Source organism: Lagopus muta, chromosome 21, assembly GCF_023343835.1.
Source record: "Lagopus muta isolate bLagMut1 chromosome 21, bLagMut1 primary, whole genome shotgun sequence".
Taxonomy (NCBI): domain Eukaryota; kingdom Metazoa; phylum Chordata; class Aves; order Galliformes; family Phasianidae; genus Lagopus; species Lagopus muta.
In genome coordinates, this window is record NC_064453.1 from 5,475,512 (window position 1) to 5,492,635 (window position 17,124).

At 44.3% G+C, this 17,124-nt stretch overlaps 1 protein-coding gene across 1 annotated transcript; it reads right to left on the bottom strand.

Annotated features, from left to right (window-relative positions):
• Positions 1-10: 10 nt before the first annotated feature.
• Positions 11-17,086, bottom strand: PLOD1 (procollagen-lysine,2-oxoglutarate 5-dioxygenase 1). The gene is made up of 19 exons (XM_048968083.1): positions 16,835-17,086; positions 12,371-12,462; positions 11,720-11,856; positions 10,407-10,570; positions 9,821-9,933; positions 8,655-8,718; positions 7,528-7,625; positions 7,106-7,207; positions 6,883-7,014; positions 6,481-6,602; positions 5,733-5,837; positions 5,234-5,359; positions 4,328-4,469; positions 3,691-3,804; positions 3,414-3,479; positions 2,976-3,080; positions 2,443-2,589; positions 2,009-2,134; positions 11-1,762 (listed from the first exon to the last, which is right to left on the bottom strand). Exons 1-19 carry the CDS (start codon positions 16,914-16,916, stop codon positions 1,607-1,609), a joined length of 2,193 nt encoding a protein of 730 aa, XP_048824040.1. The 5' UTR covers positions 16,917-17,086; the 3' UTR covers positions 11-1,606.
• Positions 17,087-17,124: the final 38 nt, after the last annotated feature.

Here is a 17,124-nt window from a genome sequence, read left to right on the forward strand (position 1 = left end):
ACACAGCCACTGAGCGTTTTGGAATAGTTTAATGCGAATTTTTTTCCCCCTCCCCCCCCATCCCGGTTGGAATCTGTTTGTGAAACGGCTCCGCGCGGATTCCGATCACAATGTCGGGCAGAGGAAAAGCACAACGAAATAAGTGGGGGAGGAAAAAAAAAAAAAAAAAAGCTAAATAAATACATACACCACGTCGTTGCCTTTCTCAACCATTACTCTAAGAAGTCCCTTCATTTGGTTATAGCATGAGGCGTTACGGGTTTCGGTTAGCGCGGATTTTTACCATTTTCAGCTGTTTTTCTCCCCTGGGCACATGTGGGTGTGCAGCATTAAAGAGAGCCTAAAGAGCCTTCAGAACGCAGCCCTGTGGGTCCACCCCAATCCTGATGTGAACGGACCGCCTGTGAAACAAACCAGCCTTCAGACACAGAAGGGCGTCTAAAAAGCAGAGCAGGTCTCTCACAGGCAGCAATACAAAGGCTTCGCCCTGCTCCCCCTCCACCCACAGCTCTATTCTAGGCAGTTTTTTAGCCCTATTGGTTTGCCACAACCTCTCAGCGCTCACCAACCCATTTCTATTGGTCTCAACCCCACTGCAGTGGGGTGCTTTGGTTTGCCATCTCAAATAATAGAAATAACCAATAATGATTTCCTCTAAGTACCAGAAAATAGTTCTCCTACAGCCATGGCTCAAACAAGCTGGAAGCAAAAGGGAACTACCCAAATAATCACTGAGAAGTGGAACGAGGCCAAAGATCAGTGAGGCCTCAGGATTGTTACCTCACCATTAGAGCTTTTGAAGATCTCAACATGGATAGAGCTGATCTGAGCAGCAGTGAAGCCCTCGTGGTTGTTCAACTTGTTGTCAACCCTCCCCTTTGCCTGGCTTAGAATGCTCCCTTTAAACTGCGGTAACAGGAGTTAGGGAGGCTATTTTTTTTTTAATATATATATCTTCAGACTAATCCCAGAGATAATTAGTGGACCCTCATTAACTAACACAAAACAACTATACTGCCATTGCTGCTGCTTTGAACTCTGTGACGTGTTTCCAAAGACTGTGAAGAGGTAAGGATGCAGATGATCTTCAGGCTCTTACTATTGAGTTTCATCTGGTATGACATGTAGCTGTTATGACTCCTGGAGCCAGCTCCCTGATTGTTTATGTTTGGTATACTATCCAGAAATGATTTTCTAGTGTCCCGTATATGCTGTGGATATAAAAAAGAGATTCCAGCTACTTGGAGAGAAAGCTTGTGACTTGCTTCCAAAGAGCTGGATTTCCAGTCCAAGAAAGCATTTCTGTAAAGCCAACCAAGCCATGAAGGTTCAAGTAAATCGCATTTCCAAGACACAGCTGATGAAGAGCAGAATCAAAAATGAAGGCACAAAATCTCCTTCCAAATTCTACAGCAACATTCCTAGATATGACCTGCAGTATCAGAGAGGGAGATCTTCCAGTAGTGGAGTCTTAACATTGATTAAAAAAATCAATATCCAAATAGCTTTGATCAATGCCTTAGAAACTCTCTGCAGCATTCCCTGTTTCCACTCAAAGTCAGCAGTGAGCGGGGCCAGGGAAAGGTCCTTCCTGTGAAGCATGGCTCTAGGGGTCAATAAAAGACACTGCAATATAACGGGTTCCTTTGGTGGTTGGAAGACCTTCATGGTAGTGGGTGAGCCGTCCTGGATGCATCAGAGTCCAGCCTTTTCGTGGAGCTCGAATCGAGCAGTTGTAGCGCAAAAACCGGCAGCCTCCTCCCTGAGAGATACAGACCAAGAGACACATCAGCTTGGTTAAATCACCTAAGGGAATGGGTCTCTGCCTTCTCTTGGCAGCTCTTCAGAAAGTGTGAGAAGGGAGCTGGGGAATCCATTGTACCCTAACATGCTCAAAAGTCCCCTAACATAACCCAGTCGTTAACCACAGTCTTCAGTGCAAAGAAGCCAATAAAGAATGTTGTGCCTGGAAGGCTGTGCTTCATACCCAACACGCTGGCAAACTTACCTCATAGTCTATTCCAACCCTGTTCAGAGCAATGTTAATGGTAAAGGTGGAAGCATCATGATGGGGCATTAGAGAAGGCTGCTCATCAGGTTTGTAGCGGACCACAAAGGCTAGCTCAAACTGAGTCTGCAGGAGAGAAGAAAAGAGAGAGCATCTGTTGCAGAGCTGCAGTAGCTCGTGGTTACTGAGCTGTGGGATAAGGTGTCATTTGTAAATTGCACCTCACTGCTAAGAAGAGCCACAATAACACAGGAAAGTGTTACTGGAAAACTGTATTTTCTGATGCATACATTTCAAGTCATAGTTCAGTATTAGTCCTCCATACCAGTAAACAGTACACATATTGCAAGAGGATTCTAGTAGCCCTTTCACACAGCTGCTATTGCAGCAGGTGCTGAGCTGACCACGAGTTTTGATGCCCTGGTATTACCTACCTTGGTATAGTATCCCGGGTACAGTTTCTCAGTGATGGGTGCAATATAGTCCAGAAGAAACTTATACCATTCTCTTTCAAAGCCAATTTGGTTCATGTGGATATCAATAGTTGGGACATTCTCATATCCTCCTTGTATTCTACTGTCCTGAAATTGAATCACGAAAAAACCAATGAGGATGGGCACCTTGGACTTCACAAACAAAAAGCACTTTTTTTCTGGCAATTACCAATACATATGAAGTTTACTTATCAGGATTTTCAGCACGATAAGCTCATTTCAAACAATCATTAAACCCTGAAGGGCTGAACATTGTCGCACTGGTGGACAGTATAAGGACTCAGAAAAGTTAATTAACATTCAAGAGCATGGGCAAAACCGTGGAGTTAATTAAGGGGAAAATTAGCAGTATTGAGGCCAGTTTCCTGGTTTAGCTGCAGGATCTAAGGCCTTCCTAGAGGAGGCGCTACTGTCACCAAACATATAAGGACAAAGTTGTCACCTGGAAATTAAACAGCTCCTGTTTTTCTTACCGTATTGTCACCTGTGGACCACTTGCCATAATGCTCCATTTCTTCCACCAGCTCATCACAGGCAGTGTCAGTGAATATGGGGAACCAGTACACATCCGGGCAGGGCTGCAGAACGTGGACAGGTGAGAGCAGCAGAAATAAGGACAAGTGCTTGAGGCAAAAGGAATATGACTAAACTGACTGTATATAGGGTCAGATTAAGTGGAAAGAGAATACAACATCAAGGATAGAAGTTTGTCTTCTGATTGATGTGTCCTACTTCCACTTTACAGAGCTGGAGATGGACTTCTAGAATAATGATTTTGCTCTAAAAATACATTCAAGGTCACATTTCCTCTGCATTTGAACGACTACAAGGTCATGCTGAGCTGTGCAAATGACAACAGTGATAACATAAGCGTTCTCTCATTTTGATGGATACGAGCAATGTTTTCTTACCATTTCTACCAATTTCCCTTTCAGAGCTGCTGTGTAGTTTTCATGGATGTACTTTTCTCTCCAGTCCTACAATTAAAAGGAAAAAGTCACATCTGAGGGGCCTGGTTAGAAGGGCAAACAAAAGTCATGCGGCGGTGCCACAGTACTTCAAATGCTTTGAAAATCCAGATGTTATGAATCACACACAGTCTGGACCTTCCTTGTTGGTGAAAACGGCCGTCAGATCTTCACATCCCACACAGCCTGCCAAGCCTGCAGAGCAGGCAGGTTATCTCACCTCAGGGTTGCTGAATATTTGCCAGAGGTCATTGTGGAGGTGACTTGTTTGGTAATTCTCCAGAGACAGTATGTGTCCAAACTGATGTCGATTTGTCAAGTACATGAAGACTCCCTGCAGAACAGAGAGAACAAACAAGTTTTGTTTTCACATCCCACATTTTTTGTGAGCAACCGTGAAATTAAAGCAGCGAACAATTTCCCAGTGATGACAGCTCTGCTCAAGTGCTCATCTATTCCTTTTTTGCCTGTGGACTTTAATTTTCATTCTGGATATGATAAACTTTGAAGGGTCATAACCAGAGTTGGTAATTCTGTGCCTACCACCAGCCAGGGTTGAAAGCAGGTCAGCTGCTGTAAGATTTGGTTCTTTCTTCTTAACCCTGTTGTCCCTTTTTAGAACAGACCTGACTAGGCCCATGAACCAAAATTTTATCTGCATTTAGCAGTCCCTGGCTCTGGGTGGTTTCACAGCAAGACAGAAATCCTATACTGTTCCAAGCCTGCACAGGATTGAGCAATGCTGCTTCATCCTGCCCCATACCCCAACAGAGCTGAATGACTTGAAACCATTTAATCTTGTCACCTGCACACTGGTGTGCAGTTCTCCCCTGCCAGCATCCTCCTCCTCTACTGACCTGATTCCGCACGTTGTGGCAGAAAGCCATGTCAGCATCCAGCTTGCCACCATGGAAGAGATCTCCCTCGTCAAGCTCCGATCGTAGGGCTTTACCTTTCACCATGTAAACACTGCTGATGTAGGGAACATTCCAGAGCCCGCTGAAACACAGGGGTAGGATAGTGAGATTTGAAAGAGCAACAAGGCAGGAACTGTTGGGCTGGAAGGCAGATGGAAGGCGGCACCATCACGTCAGCAAGGCTTGCTGCAATGAGCCAACTTGGAATGGCAGGGAGAAACCGTGCCAACAGGAGTTGTCATTTCAGGAAAAATCATTTATATTGCCCAGAGCTTTGAAAGAGTAAAAATGCCAGGGCACTGTGAAAGCAATTGACTGATATTGTATGTTTCTGCATGGGACATAATTAATGTCTTGAATCTCTTCCCAGAGAGATCAACATAATTTTTTCCAATTATTTTAAAAAAACTGAACCAGCTGAGAAGGCATAATCTGATTTCCAGCATTTATTGCCCCAAGAAAGGCCCCTCAAGAATATGAGTGAACCAACAATTGTACTTTGTGAATATTCCATTCAATGATCACCTAGAGTATTATGAAGACAATCTAACAAAAATTAAACAGCTTTGTATGAGGTTTTACAGACTAATTGTAATCCACAGGTGGGAAAACACATGACTGTGGTGATTTCAGCATAGTTAGGGCTCTCTACATCTTACTCAGCTCATAATAAAATCTGCATGAAATCTGTGCTTAGGGAAGAACACTGAGCAGCTTCTATGAAGGGGTTCAGACTTCTTTCCCTCTTCTATGCCCCAAGGCAATTATGTTCCCTGGTTTGATGATAATGTGCACCAGCTTTGTACCTGAGGGAGTGCATCAGTAAGAAACTTGCTGTATACTCACACCCTCCTCCTTTGAACAATATCCACATAATCTTCTGAGCGGGCATAATACCCATCAGGGCTCAGTGCTCCCCAGAAATTTGACCACAGCTTCTCATGCCGACTCACCAGGGGGGCAATCACGGACCTGCGAGTGCAAAAGAAAAGTGATGTTACCACAGGAAGTGAAGGAAAAGATTTACAAACCACAGGATACTGAGAGGCAGATTATCTTTCACTAGCAGCTTCTATTAACTATACTGGAATAAAATTCCACATAAGCAAATGTAAAAAAAAAAAGTTTATAATCTCGTATCTAACTGCACCCAGCAGGAATCTTAGAATCCAGTTTATTACAGTGACTACTTAAAGGCAAACTTGGGATGATTTACATCCATTACCTAAACTCAGTCACTGCAACTGCAGCAAAAAAGGACCAAATAAAGGCATACATCTGACATTTCATCTCCAGCACAGCTCACCTAGCGGCCTTACAGGACTGCTCTGACCAATGAACTCACTTGTTCTGCTCAATGAGAATCCTTAGCGTCTCTGTGTTCTTCAGAACTACTTCAGCATCCAGGCTAAAATAATAGTCACAGTCAGGATCCTTTCTGCACAAATCCCTGTAGCCAGAGAACAAGAAAAGTCACATCAACATCCACCTAGAACAGAGTAAGACAAGAGACAGAACAGTAGGACCTTGTATTCTAAGGGTCTTTCTCTAGGTGTTAGGAAAGTGAGTTTAATGTAACAACCCAGACAGCCAGCATTGTAAAAGGACATTCACTTCAGAAGCCAACAGCACACGGTGAAATGCAGTGAGTATCAAACTTAGCCAATTGTTTCCACAGCACAGGCTGAGTAGATTCCCATTTATGGTTGGCCCAATTCCTGGCCCTAGTTCAAACTCGTATCTCCTGATCACCAGTCCCTACCTTTACTACTACACTCCTCTTCTTTACAGATATGGGTGCATACTCTTTATGTGTAGGACTTGGCATAGAGATTGCTGAAGATTAGAAGTGAAGGGTTATCCTCCTAACAGAGCAAGCACCCAGCAAGAATTTGGTTTCTAAAACTGAAGGAATGGGGCAGATCTTTTTCCCACATTGTATAATGGGCATGGAGAATTAATGCTAGGAAAACTGGAAGAAGAGAGTAATTGAAAGACATAAAACATCCCGCTGACAGTGATGCTCCTCAGAAAAACCCTAGTCTGGACACAGACTGATGCTGCTAGATGTCATGCCTGGTCTCTTCACTTACATGCCCAAGTTACGCGCCTCAGCATTCTCCACCTCATCATCTGGTCCAATCACTTTCATAGCAAGATATTCTTTGCTGTGCTCCTTAACAAAAGAGTCCACTTGCAGTGAATGGTGTTGCTCCTATGCAAGAGAAAAAAATAAGGACAAGAAGGTGAGATGAACTCATCTCAGACTGTTCAACATCCCGTTCCTGTGAATGTCAAAGCAGACAAGCAACAGTTCTTCCCATTTCCACATTTTTACAGCTGGATGCATCCATTATGCAGGTGCCACTGCAGATGAGTACAAGGATTGCAAAGCCTGGCAGGGTAGTCAAAGGCTGCAAAGGTGACCAGAGAACAGGAAGAAGTACACATTTTCCCAGCACTTGCTAAGACTATCACAGGCCAACTTCACTTACGTGGTTGTGAATGAAGATTTGAATTCGTTGCTTTGGGTAACGGAGATTACGAAGCCGCAAGAAAAACTGGGAGAGAAACGGGGTGGGCTGCTCGATGAAAATGCCAATCAGAATCATTGGCAGAGCCTCATCCTACATTCAGTGAGAAGAAACATCAGATACATAAGATTCCACTGCAGTTGTAACACCTGTCTTGAGAGCTTGGAATAGACACCAGCCTTACCTTAACACCTGTGAGGCTGCGCACACCTTCGTCACACACAGTACAGCCAGTCTCAAATGTCCATATTTGAGGAATATAGTTTCCTAAGTAGTTCAGCTGCAGCTGCAAAGGGGATTTATCATGTTAAACATTAGAGGACAATCTTTGCCTCTGTAGGTTTCAAAGATCACACTTCGGCAGAACTTCATTTCTGTTCTCCTTGGACTAACAAACCTAGATTTTGACAGTCTCTGGGCCCAACTGCACATCAACCTTTGAACCAGACCCATCTTGCTGCTATGGGCCTGGGGCACTTATTGTCTCTCAGTGTAAATGTACACAGTGAAAGTCATTATATGGGAAAGCACCAACCTGATATAAACAAGTCTAAAGGGTTACTTTGGAACAAATACATACCAAATCTTCTTAGGATTCCCACTTACCTTGGTGGGTCCATTTCCATGAATTATTACAGGCAGAGTGTCATATAACAAGTTTCTTGCTCTCACTCGTGCATTTTCAAACTTCAGAACCACCTCATCTGGAAATGACATTGTCATCATGTTATCAGAAGAAGGATTTATAAAAATTAGCAGCACCGTACCCCATTTCTACTCAGCAACTGATGACAGATGATAGCATAGACCTGGATTCTGTGAAGCTGGACAAAGAATGGAGCTCGCTGGCTGATGATCACACCTTCTACTGGGAAGCCATGCTTTAACAGTCTTTCAAAACAGGCACTGACAAACTCCAAAGTTAGGAACAGCTACTGAGGACCAGTGAGGATTCAGAGCCTTCTCACCTCTGTGCACTCTGCACCTGCTGCCTCTCTTTTTCACCCCAGACAGAATTCTGCCCTCCTGGCAGTTATCACTCAATGTATCTCCTCAGTGCAATCACACAAAATTCTTTGGAAAACAGGCTAAGCACAGATCCAAGCTCTAGTCTTGCTGCCATCATGAGCACAGAAGCAAAAAATATAACACTGTCGTTTTCATTTTTCACCTGACTGAAACAAAGATGGACTGGTGCAAGATAATAAACTCAAAACATTTGGCAGCAATCTCAGTATAATAACTTAATCACTTTGACACCAACTGGCAAAATCAATCAGCTGATCAGAAACCTGTTATGGGTCAAGTGCATGCTCACAGGCTGTATCTCACTTCATCTCACCTTTTATGGCATTCCAGACATTGTTCTGAAGCAGAAAGACAAGGCAAGCCCTAGGCAGTGCTGTGTGTTGTTACTTGCAGCAAAGTGCCTCCCATTTTCAATCTCTAAGGCTAATGCAATCCGACATGCTTGGAGATCAAAGTGGCAAGGAGGGGTAAGATGGACAATTTGACCTGCATTCCCCAAGTGAAAAGGGAAGTGCAGTGAGAATCTAGTTGGTTACACTGGAATTGCAAATTAATTCCAGAATTCTGCAGAGGCTTTTTGCTGGGGCTTGTTCTGCAGGGACAGGAATTTCTGAAACTTAATCCCTTCAGCCACAAGACAAATTTATTTCTGGTGTCAGCACACAGCTGCATTCCAAGGAGAAATGAGCTTCCTCCCATCTCACCTAATGCTCCATTTAGGTTTTGGAAGATCCGACTTCTATGGTCTAGACTGATGTTGATGTTTTCCTTTAAAAGAATGAGATGCATAAGCTTAATTAGAACATTAGCAGTCATCTGTTCTCCACATGTGAGAAACTTTATGCAGAACAAAGATATATCATATTTCTATAATTATTTCCATACTTCCCAAGCTTGAAGCCTGAAACATTCCCAGATCATCCTTATTTTCAGTTGAAACTGAAAAATTCACCATTTTTGAGAACTTCAACACATTATATTCAGCAAAACCATACAAACAAACATTTTAAATACTAATCTGTGTGTGCCACTAACAATATGCAGTAAGTACACTCGCAGCACGGTCACATAAAATCCACGTGTAATATGCAGGAATGCCAAGACAACAAAAACATCTGCTGTCTAGACAGTTTCTTGCCATCTATCCTCAGGTAAGGGCTCAGACACCATTGTCAAACCAGAACATAAGAGTGCAAGCCCAGGCTGAGCAATCTTTGTTTTACCCCCTGCTACAAATCGCACTTGGATTAGATTTTTGTTGGACTAAAAAACCCAGCTCTGACTTAGCAGAGCTCAGTGTCCCTGCAGGCATTTATAAAGACTGATTACTGGAAAGGACAGCAGGGTGCTAACATCCGCTGTCTTGAATGCCAAGCTAGTGGAATTAGTCAGCCTTTGTATGGCATAGGGCCAGAAATGCAGATGAGAATATTAAAGGGGCTGCCCAAATGTGCACGTTAAAACGGCATGAGTCACATTCAGATTTGGGGAGGTAAAAAAAAAAAAAGAAGTACAGCTACTCCAGCTGATCTGAAAGCACTTTCTTATTTCTAAAGATTCCTCTTGACTTCACTGTTACAGTTGCACTTCTTAATTCCCATTTGTGACTTCCCTCAGCAACAGCTGACACTGCATAAGGCACAGCAAGGACAACAGAAGCTAAAGCCAGGACACAGGGCTTTTCCTTTCAAAGCTTTCCCAAGGGTGTAGCTGCTATAATGCTAATTCTTGTAAGGAAAACAGATAACTGACATCCTACTGGCCTTTTCCATGCAATAATGTCAGAGCAATAATTCTGGGGAAACGTGCACCTGACTGACTTCTTTTAGAATCAACAGGGATACCAGAGGAAAAGCTTAACTACACATACTCTTTTTTCTGGATCCAAAAAGATCTTGGTGTAGAAGAGCTGGTCACTGTCATCATCCTTTCCTTTCCATTCCTCTACAAGTTTTTTCAGGTTTGGAGCATAACCTATGAAGCCTGCAGGAACAAAAATGGAGAGGTATTTCAATGCAAGTCCTCAGAAAAACTGAGGACTTCTGCATACCATACTCTCACTTTGTTTCACACACAAGTCTCATTCCACCCTGTGATGCAGCAGTCACACCAGCTTTCAGCAGAAGCATGTACAGACCACCCTTCCCAACATTCCCCTGAAATTAAACCAGGACCAAACAGAAAAGCTCAGCTATCTCCTGAATAACACCTCACAGCAAAGCAAAGACAGTGAGCAGCTTCCTATCCTTCAGATATAATTCATAGCTGTGTCTCCTCCTGTAAGCAAAAGACATCAGCACTGTTAGGCATTCCATTGCGAGTATTTATGCCCTGATTTCAGTTCCCAACATCTTCTACAGAGATGCTTTCCACATTTGATTCCTTGATACTTCTCCTGAAAGCCTTCTAAAAAAGGGCAAAATGATTTTTGGCTAAAAGAAGGTTCTGATTCTTACCTCCAGAACCCAGGAAGCGCTTTCCATCTCGCACCGGAGGGTACTTGGCTTCCAACTTTCTGTCAGGATAGATGTAGTTCTCTGCTGAGAAGACCACCTTGCTCTTGGCTTGTTTGAACTTCTTCAGCAGTTCTGTGGGGCCCGATGCAAAGAGTACATCATAGCTAGAGTAAAAGACAAGCCAAGAAAGGGACAGAAAGGAATGGAGTTAGAAAAACATGCCAGTACAAAAAGCTTCTAGGAACAGCTAATTTATCTGGAATCCCCTTCTTTTAGTTCTGCTTCACAGTATTATATTTTTGTCATAATTACAGATAATTGAATTGAAGTCTTATTCATACAGGGGAAGATGTTACTTTCCACTGGAGAAGATTCCACGACATCTTGGGGTAACTTACACCCATGCTTACAAAGTTTTCACTGATAATAAAACCAAAACTTCCAAGTCACAAAACATGCAGATGTCTTCTCTTCCCCATTTTGCAACTGTGAAGCCCTGGTGCCTTCACTCATTAAGGTTTATTCTGCCATTCCTTTATAAGCACACTCCTTTCTAAACTAAATAAATCCATAGGTTATGCCTTTTAAATCTTTTGGCATCCTGCCATTCTCCACAGAGCTCTGCAGATCTTCAAAAGGGATCTACAGTACACAACAGTCACTGCATGCTGGGCTCTAGCTGCTCTCTATTCAGTACTGAATAGAGCTCACTAATTCCCAAGCAACACTCACAGAATGAGACTTGAGTTTTCAGCAAGAGGATCTGCAAACTACAAACCCACTCTTGGTGAGGAACAACATTCTGAATTCCAGAGATGAATCATTCTCAACCTCTAAATGCACGTAGACGCTCACTGCAAAGATGATCTCCCTGCCATGGGAGCTGGAGACAGATGCCAGTATTGCAGCCCAGCCTGTTGCTGGGCACAGAAAAAGACACTGAGACTACAAACAATTCTTTTTCACCTATCTCTGGCAGACTAATCTCTGGCTGTCAGGATTCAAAAAAATAATAATTCCACTAAAGGAATCCAGAGAAATTGCCCATTCTTGGAAATACGAGCAGCCAAATTCCACCCTGGCAAAAAAGCAGGTATAATACTATCTTATTTTGTATTATACAAGAGTTGGGATCAGCCCATTTTGGTCAGACCTTCCCAACTGCCACGAATGCAGCTCTGAGCAACTCTCAGGTGACTGCAAAGAATTCAGGTCTACACACACTTTCCAGAAGCAATCTACTTCACAGTTAATTTCTTCTGTCCAAACAACCATCTGATTCATTTAATGACAAATAATTTCTGATCCATTACCTTTCTGTGAAAAGGATGATCAAGTCTTCCTTATCTGCATGCTGCTTCAAAGCTGATTTCAAGAGACGGACCTTCTGTCCACCTCCTGCTGGCTTCTTGTCATCTCCACCCCTCCACTCCTCATCCAGCCCAAGCACCTGAGGATGACAGACAGGGTATACTCAACAGGCCAGCAATGCTCAGCAATTTCCCAGCAAGGATCACAAGAAAGAACCCAAATTCATAGCTTCACTTGTCCTGTTAAAGCCCAGCACAAAACCAGGAGCACCAGGACAGACAGACTAGGCATACATGTCAGCCTTGGAACTACTCTATGAGATGGAGAGTCAGAGTAGCATGCAGCACAGTAACAGAGCACTTTCAGTATCACGGATGGGAGCACCCTAATCTGTACTATGCTTCAGAAATGTAACAGAAAAGTGTCACAGAGCTCCAATGAGCAGCAATTACAGACCTCATCTCAAGCCACCACTGGGGATGGAATAAGAATGCTGCACAAATGTCCACAGTGGCAGCATTTTTCAGCTGAGGAGTTATGTCCACTCCTAAGATTTGTTCGTTTTATGGCCAACTCCTAACCACTCCACACTCCTAGGAGTGCCTATTTGAAAACCTGCTTTACCAACCACCAGTGAGGCTGCTGGCCATCACCTGGATTTTGTAGTTGAAGAATTGGGCTGATCTTCTAAAGCGTCGAAATCCCTCGGTCTGCTTGGTGGCAACAGTCAGAACCAGCAGGTTTTCTGCATGCAGGAGAAAACACAGGAGACACTTCATCAACTTGCACTGTTCTCAAAACCTGCTGTTCTATAGCTAACAAAAATGCTTTACTCTCACAACACCAAGCTAAGGTAGGGATCATTAGTCTTAAGGCAATTCACAGCTTCGACAACAGGAAGTCAACAGGAGCACAATCCAACCACTGGACTTTCCCAGCACCATCCTTTAAGCTGGTCATGAATCCAGCAATAGAATCCAGGAGTCCCAATCTCCGCTCTGTCACTGCTGTTGGTGGACAAAGGTTATGTCTGCTCTGTACAACACGGATAGCTGCCCAGTTCCATTTTAAAACAGGCAAGGGAGGTAGCCTAGCTGTGGAGCTTCCACATCCTGCTGAGAAGCAAACAGCTTGCCTACACCTCCCCAATTATCTCTACCCTGCACAACACTAAGCGCTAGAGGTGTTCTCACTGCCCACAAAGCTTCGGCCCCAGAAAGAAAACAGCTGCAAATTCTACTTATTTGCTGCCTGGATTTTCTTGGCAGCAACTCATATCAGAGACTCAGAGAGAGGGGAAAAAAAAAAAAAAAGCAAGCATGGATGTAGCTATTGTTTTACTGGAGGAACAAACTATCGTAGGGGACAGAACATGGCAAAGGTGCCCAGAAACGTCAGCATTTGATGGAACAACCCCAAACTAGCTGCAGTGCAAGCAAGACTGTTCTTCTGCTTTTGTATTTGTGCAGCTCAGATCAGAACTTGATCCTGAGTATAAAAGGGGAGATGGTATAAAGATACAATTTCATTGCCCAAATAATGAGATGGAAAAAGAAAATGTAATGTACGGAGTGGGGTTTTTGCGCTGCTTTGGAAAGCTAGAATTCTATTCCTTCACAGAGAATTTGGAGGAGAAACAGTAGAACCACTGTAAGATGCCCACTTGGAAGTCACCCATTCAGTGCAACTGGCTTCCTGCTCCCCACAGAGCTGATGTGTTGTCAGTCAGCATTGACTGGGTACAGAAAAACCAAAGTTCTGCTGAGTGTCATTATTCCCCCCCTGTGGATGTTCCAGTTTCTTACTGCACTCCAGAGGCATTTTCCAGATTTTTTTCATAGAATGAATTTAATTCTGCCATCGCTTTCATCTACATTCTCCTCCCAAATTTGTTTCTCATTTCCAGTCCCTTAGAAATGACAAAGCTAAATCCTAAAGTTCTCCTCCAAAAGTTTCTCCAGTGTACCACTGAAATATGATTTTTTGTGGAGGCCCTCGTTTCTTAATTGTAATGACTAAATGCTATATTTCATCTTCATACTTTTACTTAAGCAGGAATTTGTATAGGCTCTGGCAACAGCATTTGAATATGAATCCTGACCATCTGATTTTAACATCAGAGAATACTAAGAAATTCTGAAATTCTGTTTTCTTGGCTTGAGCGGGCTTCTCTTGGAATGATGATCTTTTCAATGGATCTACCAGATGAACCAGTGCACCCAAACTGATACTGACTGACCTTAGAGAGGAAGGATCCAAGAAGGATCCCGGGCAGACCTGACAAAGTCAGCAAAAGTTAAAAACAAGGTAGAAACTGCTGATTAGGATGAAAGAGAATAGTCCCAAAGAAATTCCTAAAACCTTTTACCTGCATCAGAACACAGAGAGACTGAGAACAGCCAACAGTGAGGTCAGATCTGATTGCATCTCTTTAGTTGTCTATGCACAAAGGGAGTGATAAAAGAAAACGAGTCTTGCATAAGCACAACTTTAAAGGCAGATTTTTTGCTGTATGAAGTGCATTCCTAATTCAGCTCCTGCAGCACACTGCAGCTCTACGCGCCCTGCTCAGTCACAGGGTGCAAACAAATGAGTAAAATACGTATTTCCTTGGGGAATGTGTTAAAGCCATTGGCGTTTCTAGCTACATGATGGCATGAAGAAAACCATGGCACCTTTACTAGCTCTGAGCTTGCAGTTTCTGAGAAAATCTCTCATAGTGCCAATGAGGAGAGGAGCAAACGCGGGCTTGTCAAAAAGGAATGTCAAGACAAACATCAGACCTGAAAGGAGAGGAGAAAGCTAACACAGGGACAGCAGAAAACAGCCTGACTGCCACGTAATTAGTTTGGCCTAAATGCTCAGGTACCTCCAATTAAATAAACCAATAATGTATTTTTTGTGCCACCACACCAGAAAGCAACCAACTGCTTATATGTTGCTCAATAGCAGTGCCAAAAGTTTGCTGGAGCAGAAGCCAGAGCAGAAAGCTCCCCTGGATGCACAGGAAGCGGTGTCGTATTTCTAAGACAGAAAAGGTTTTGCTGTGCAGCATGAGAAGCCACTGGTGCATGGAGAGCCAGCACAGTCTCTGCTACCCTCTGCTCCTAGTTACAGATCCCCTGCTCCTTGCTGTTCTGGGGGTAGGACTCGAAGAGACATTCAGCTCAGTTTCTCTTCTGAGCAATCTCTGCAGTAGCAAAAGCTTTCCATCCCAAGAGACATTCCTTCAGCCCAGTGTTTGAGGCGCTGTGCTGAGCTATGCTGCCTCCACTCCTACTCATTTAACCCTTTTTTCTCTTTCCTAATAATTTTGGTGCAGCTGACCACAGACAGAGCGAGCCCTTTTCGTTCTACCATCACATAGAGGGACTTTGAAACCTCCAAAAAGCAGCCTCGTGCTTCCCCATTTTCCACATAACAGTTAATTTTCACACCCAGAAGTGGCACCTATTCCGTTAAGCTGCACCCAAAGACTTTTCAGGCCACACTGGCAATTAGAAATACATTTAATAATGGTACAACTGCAAAATACAAACACAGTGTGGTTCAAGGCAGGATGTGCTGGACTAGGAAGCGGGGCAGCTGGACTGTACAACACTGCAACAAGGAACCAGTCTTGCTGTCCCTCTACTTTGCCATCTGTAAAAGGATAACAAAGGACATTCAACACTTCTGCTGTTTGAGCACTACAGATGCTAATCATACCAAAGGAACAAAGTCTTAGTAAGAAAAGTCTGATATTGACATCACTGTGAAATGATTGGGGTGGGCTTCTGAGTTTTACAAGCTTAGCAAAAATCAGCGACGAGTTCAGCGACAAGAAATTGTACAGTTGTTTATTTCTGCCCTGACTCTACAGGGAGAGCACAGCTGCAGTTCAGGACATGCAATGAGTTTATCCCCAGGCTACGCTTCGTGAAAACTCATTGTGCAGCTTCCTGGAAAGATGGTGTCCAAGAAAATACTTTTAGTACTGGGATCAAACAGAAAAACCAAGTGCACAATTTCATGAAATATCCATTTCCCAAAGTTTTTAGGTAACAGTCCAACTGAAAACTACAAATAACTAAGCTTGAAGCTTCTGAAGAGATTTAAAAAAACTTATCAGGGAGAAGACAGGTATCACTATTCTCGCATTGCTCTGGGGAAGCTGAGGCACAGACATGGCAAGGCATTTTTTCTGAACCCATCAGAAAACAAGAAATTCCAACGCTCTCTTCCTAAACAACACACCTCACTATCTATTCCCAGCACCCCATTTAATATCGGTGTGTTCCAAGAACTCGCTAAAAGCCCAGATGCCATGAGATGTGTAGGGAAAGCAGGATGACACCAGGACACATTTCTCACTTGCATTTGGCTAACATTTATCCTAACTGCTGCAGTGACACTGCTTGCATTGTGCTGCTACAGCTACAGCACTCCCAGCCCTCCAGGGGTTCATATTAAACACATTAAGGGAAATATTCTAGGTAACAAGATGAAATCTTCTCTTCACTGCCACTTCTCTAATGAAGACAGAGATAATTATCCAAACATCTTGGCAGAGTGACAATGTGTGAATCTCTTTGTCAGTCTGGCTGACACTCAATGGCTTCCCTAATTCCCCACTGTTGTACCAATTACTCCTCAGAGCGTGCACATGGATGGATACAAGGATGTTTTAGGAGCACCGCGGATCTCCTGGTGAGATCTCAGGGTTCTCATGGCCAGTCTAAGGATCAAAATGCTCCGCTGCCTAATTTTTGACCTGAGTAAGTTCAAAAGCAGCAAGGGCTGACCCAGCTGGGATGCAACCACGGGACTTTATCAACCCAAAATGTTATTCTAGGCTCTCCTCACACAACTCTGAGCAGCCAGTGCCTGTCTGATAACTGAGGCACCCAGGAAGCACGTGCAGACAGCACCCACCGCAGCTGGCACTCAGGGCTCAGCACCAAGCTCTGGGTGCCACCCAGGAACTCAAATAACGCAGTAAGCATTGGCAATGCCTCTGAGCTGCCCTGGGAAGCTGCGGGCGGTACCGGCACCACCAGCAGGGCTGCCCCGCCACCAGCCCGGCCTCCAGCTCCCCGTGCAGCCCTCTCCAACCCGCAGCCCCCCTTCCCCCTTACCTTCCTGCTTAGAGCCGCCGCCACCCTGCACCCCGAGCAGCGGCAGCACCACCCAGGGCAGCAGCACCGCCGGGGGCACCATGGAGGCGACTTCCCCGCCTGGATCCCGCTACGGAAACCGACACCGACCGCGGGCGCTGCCTACGGGACGGCTTTCAGGCTCTGCCCCGCTGCGCACAGACCCAGCCGGAGCCTTTGCCACGCACCAGACCCGCCCGGCGGGGACGGGCGGAGGAAGAGGGGAGGGGGGGGGGGTGAAGCGGCTCCTCCTCCCCGCTCCGGCCCCCGCA

What these genes read in the sequence shown, in the direction of transcription:
- PLOD1 (XM_048968083.1), bottom strand. Translation starts at nt 16,916, where the DNA reads ATGGTGCCCCCGGCGGTGCTGCTGCCCTGGGTGGTGCTGCCGCTGCTC. An exon ending in ATGGAAATGGACCCACCAAG is followed by an intron (nt 7,208 to 7,527) that starts GTAAGTGGGAAT and finishes TCCCCTTTGCAG; the next exon opens with CTGCAGCTGAACTACTTAGG. An exon ending in AAGGGAAATTGGTAGAAATG is followed by an intron (nt 3,081 to 3,413) that starts GTAAGAAAACAT and finishes CACGTTCTGCAG; the next exon opens with CCCTGCCCGGATGTGTACTG.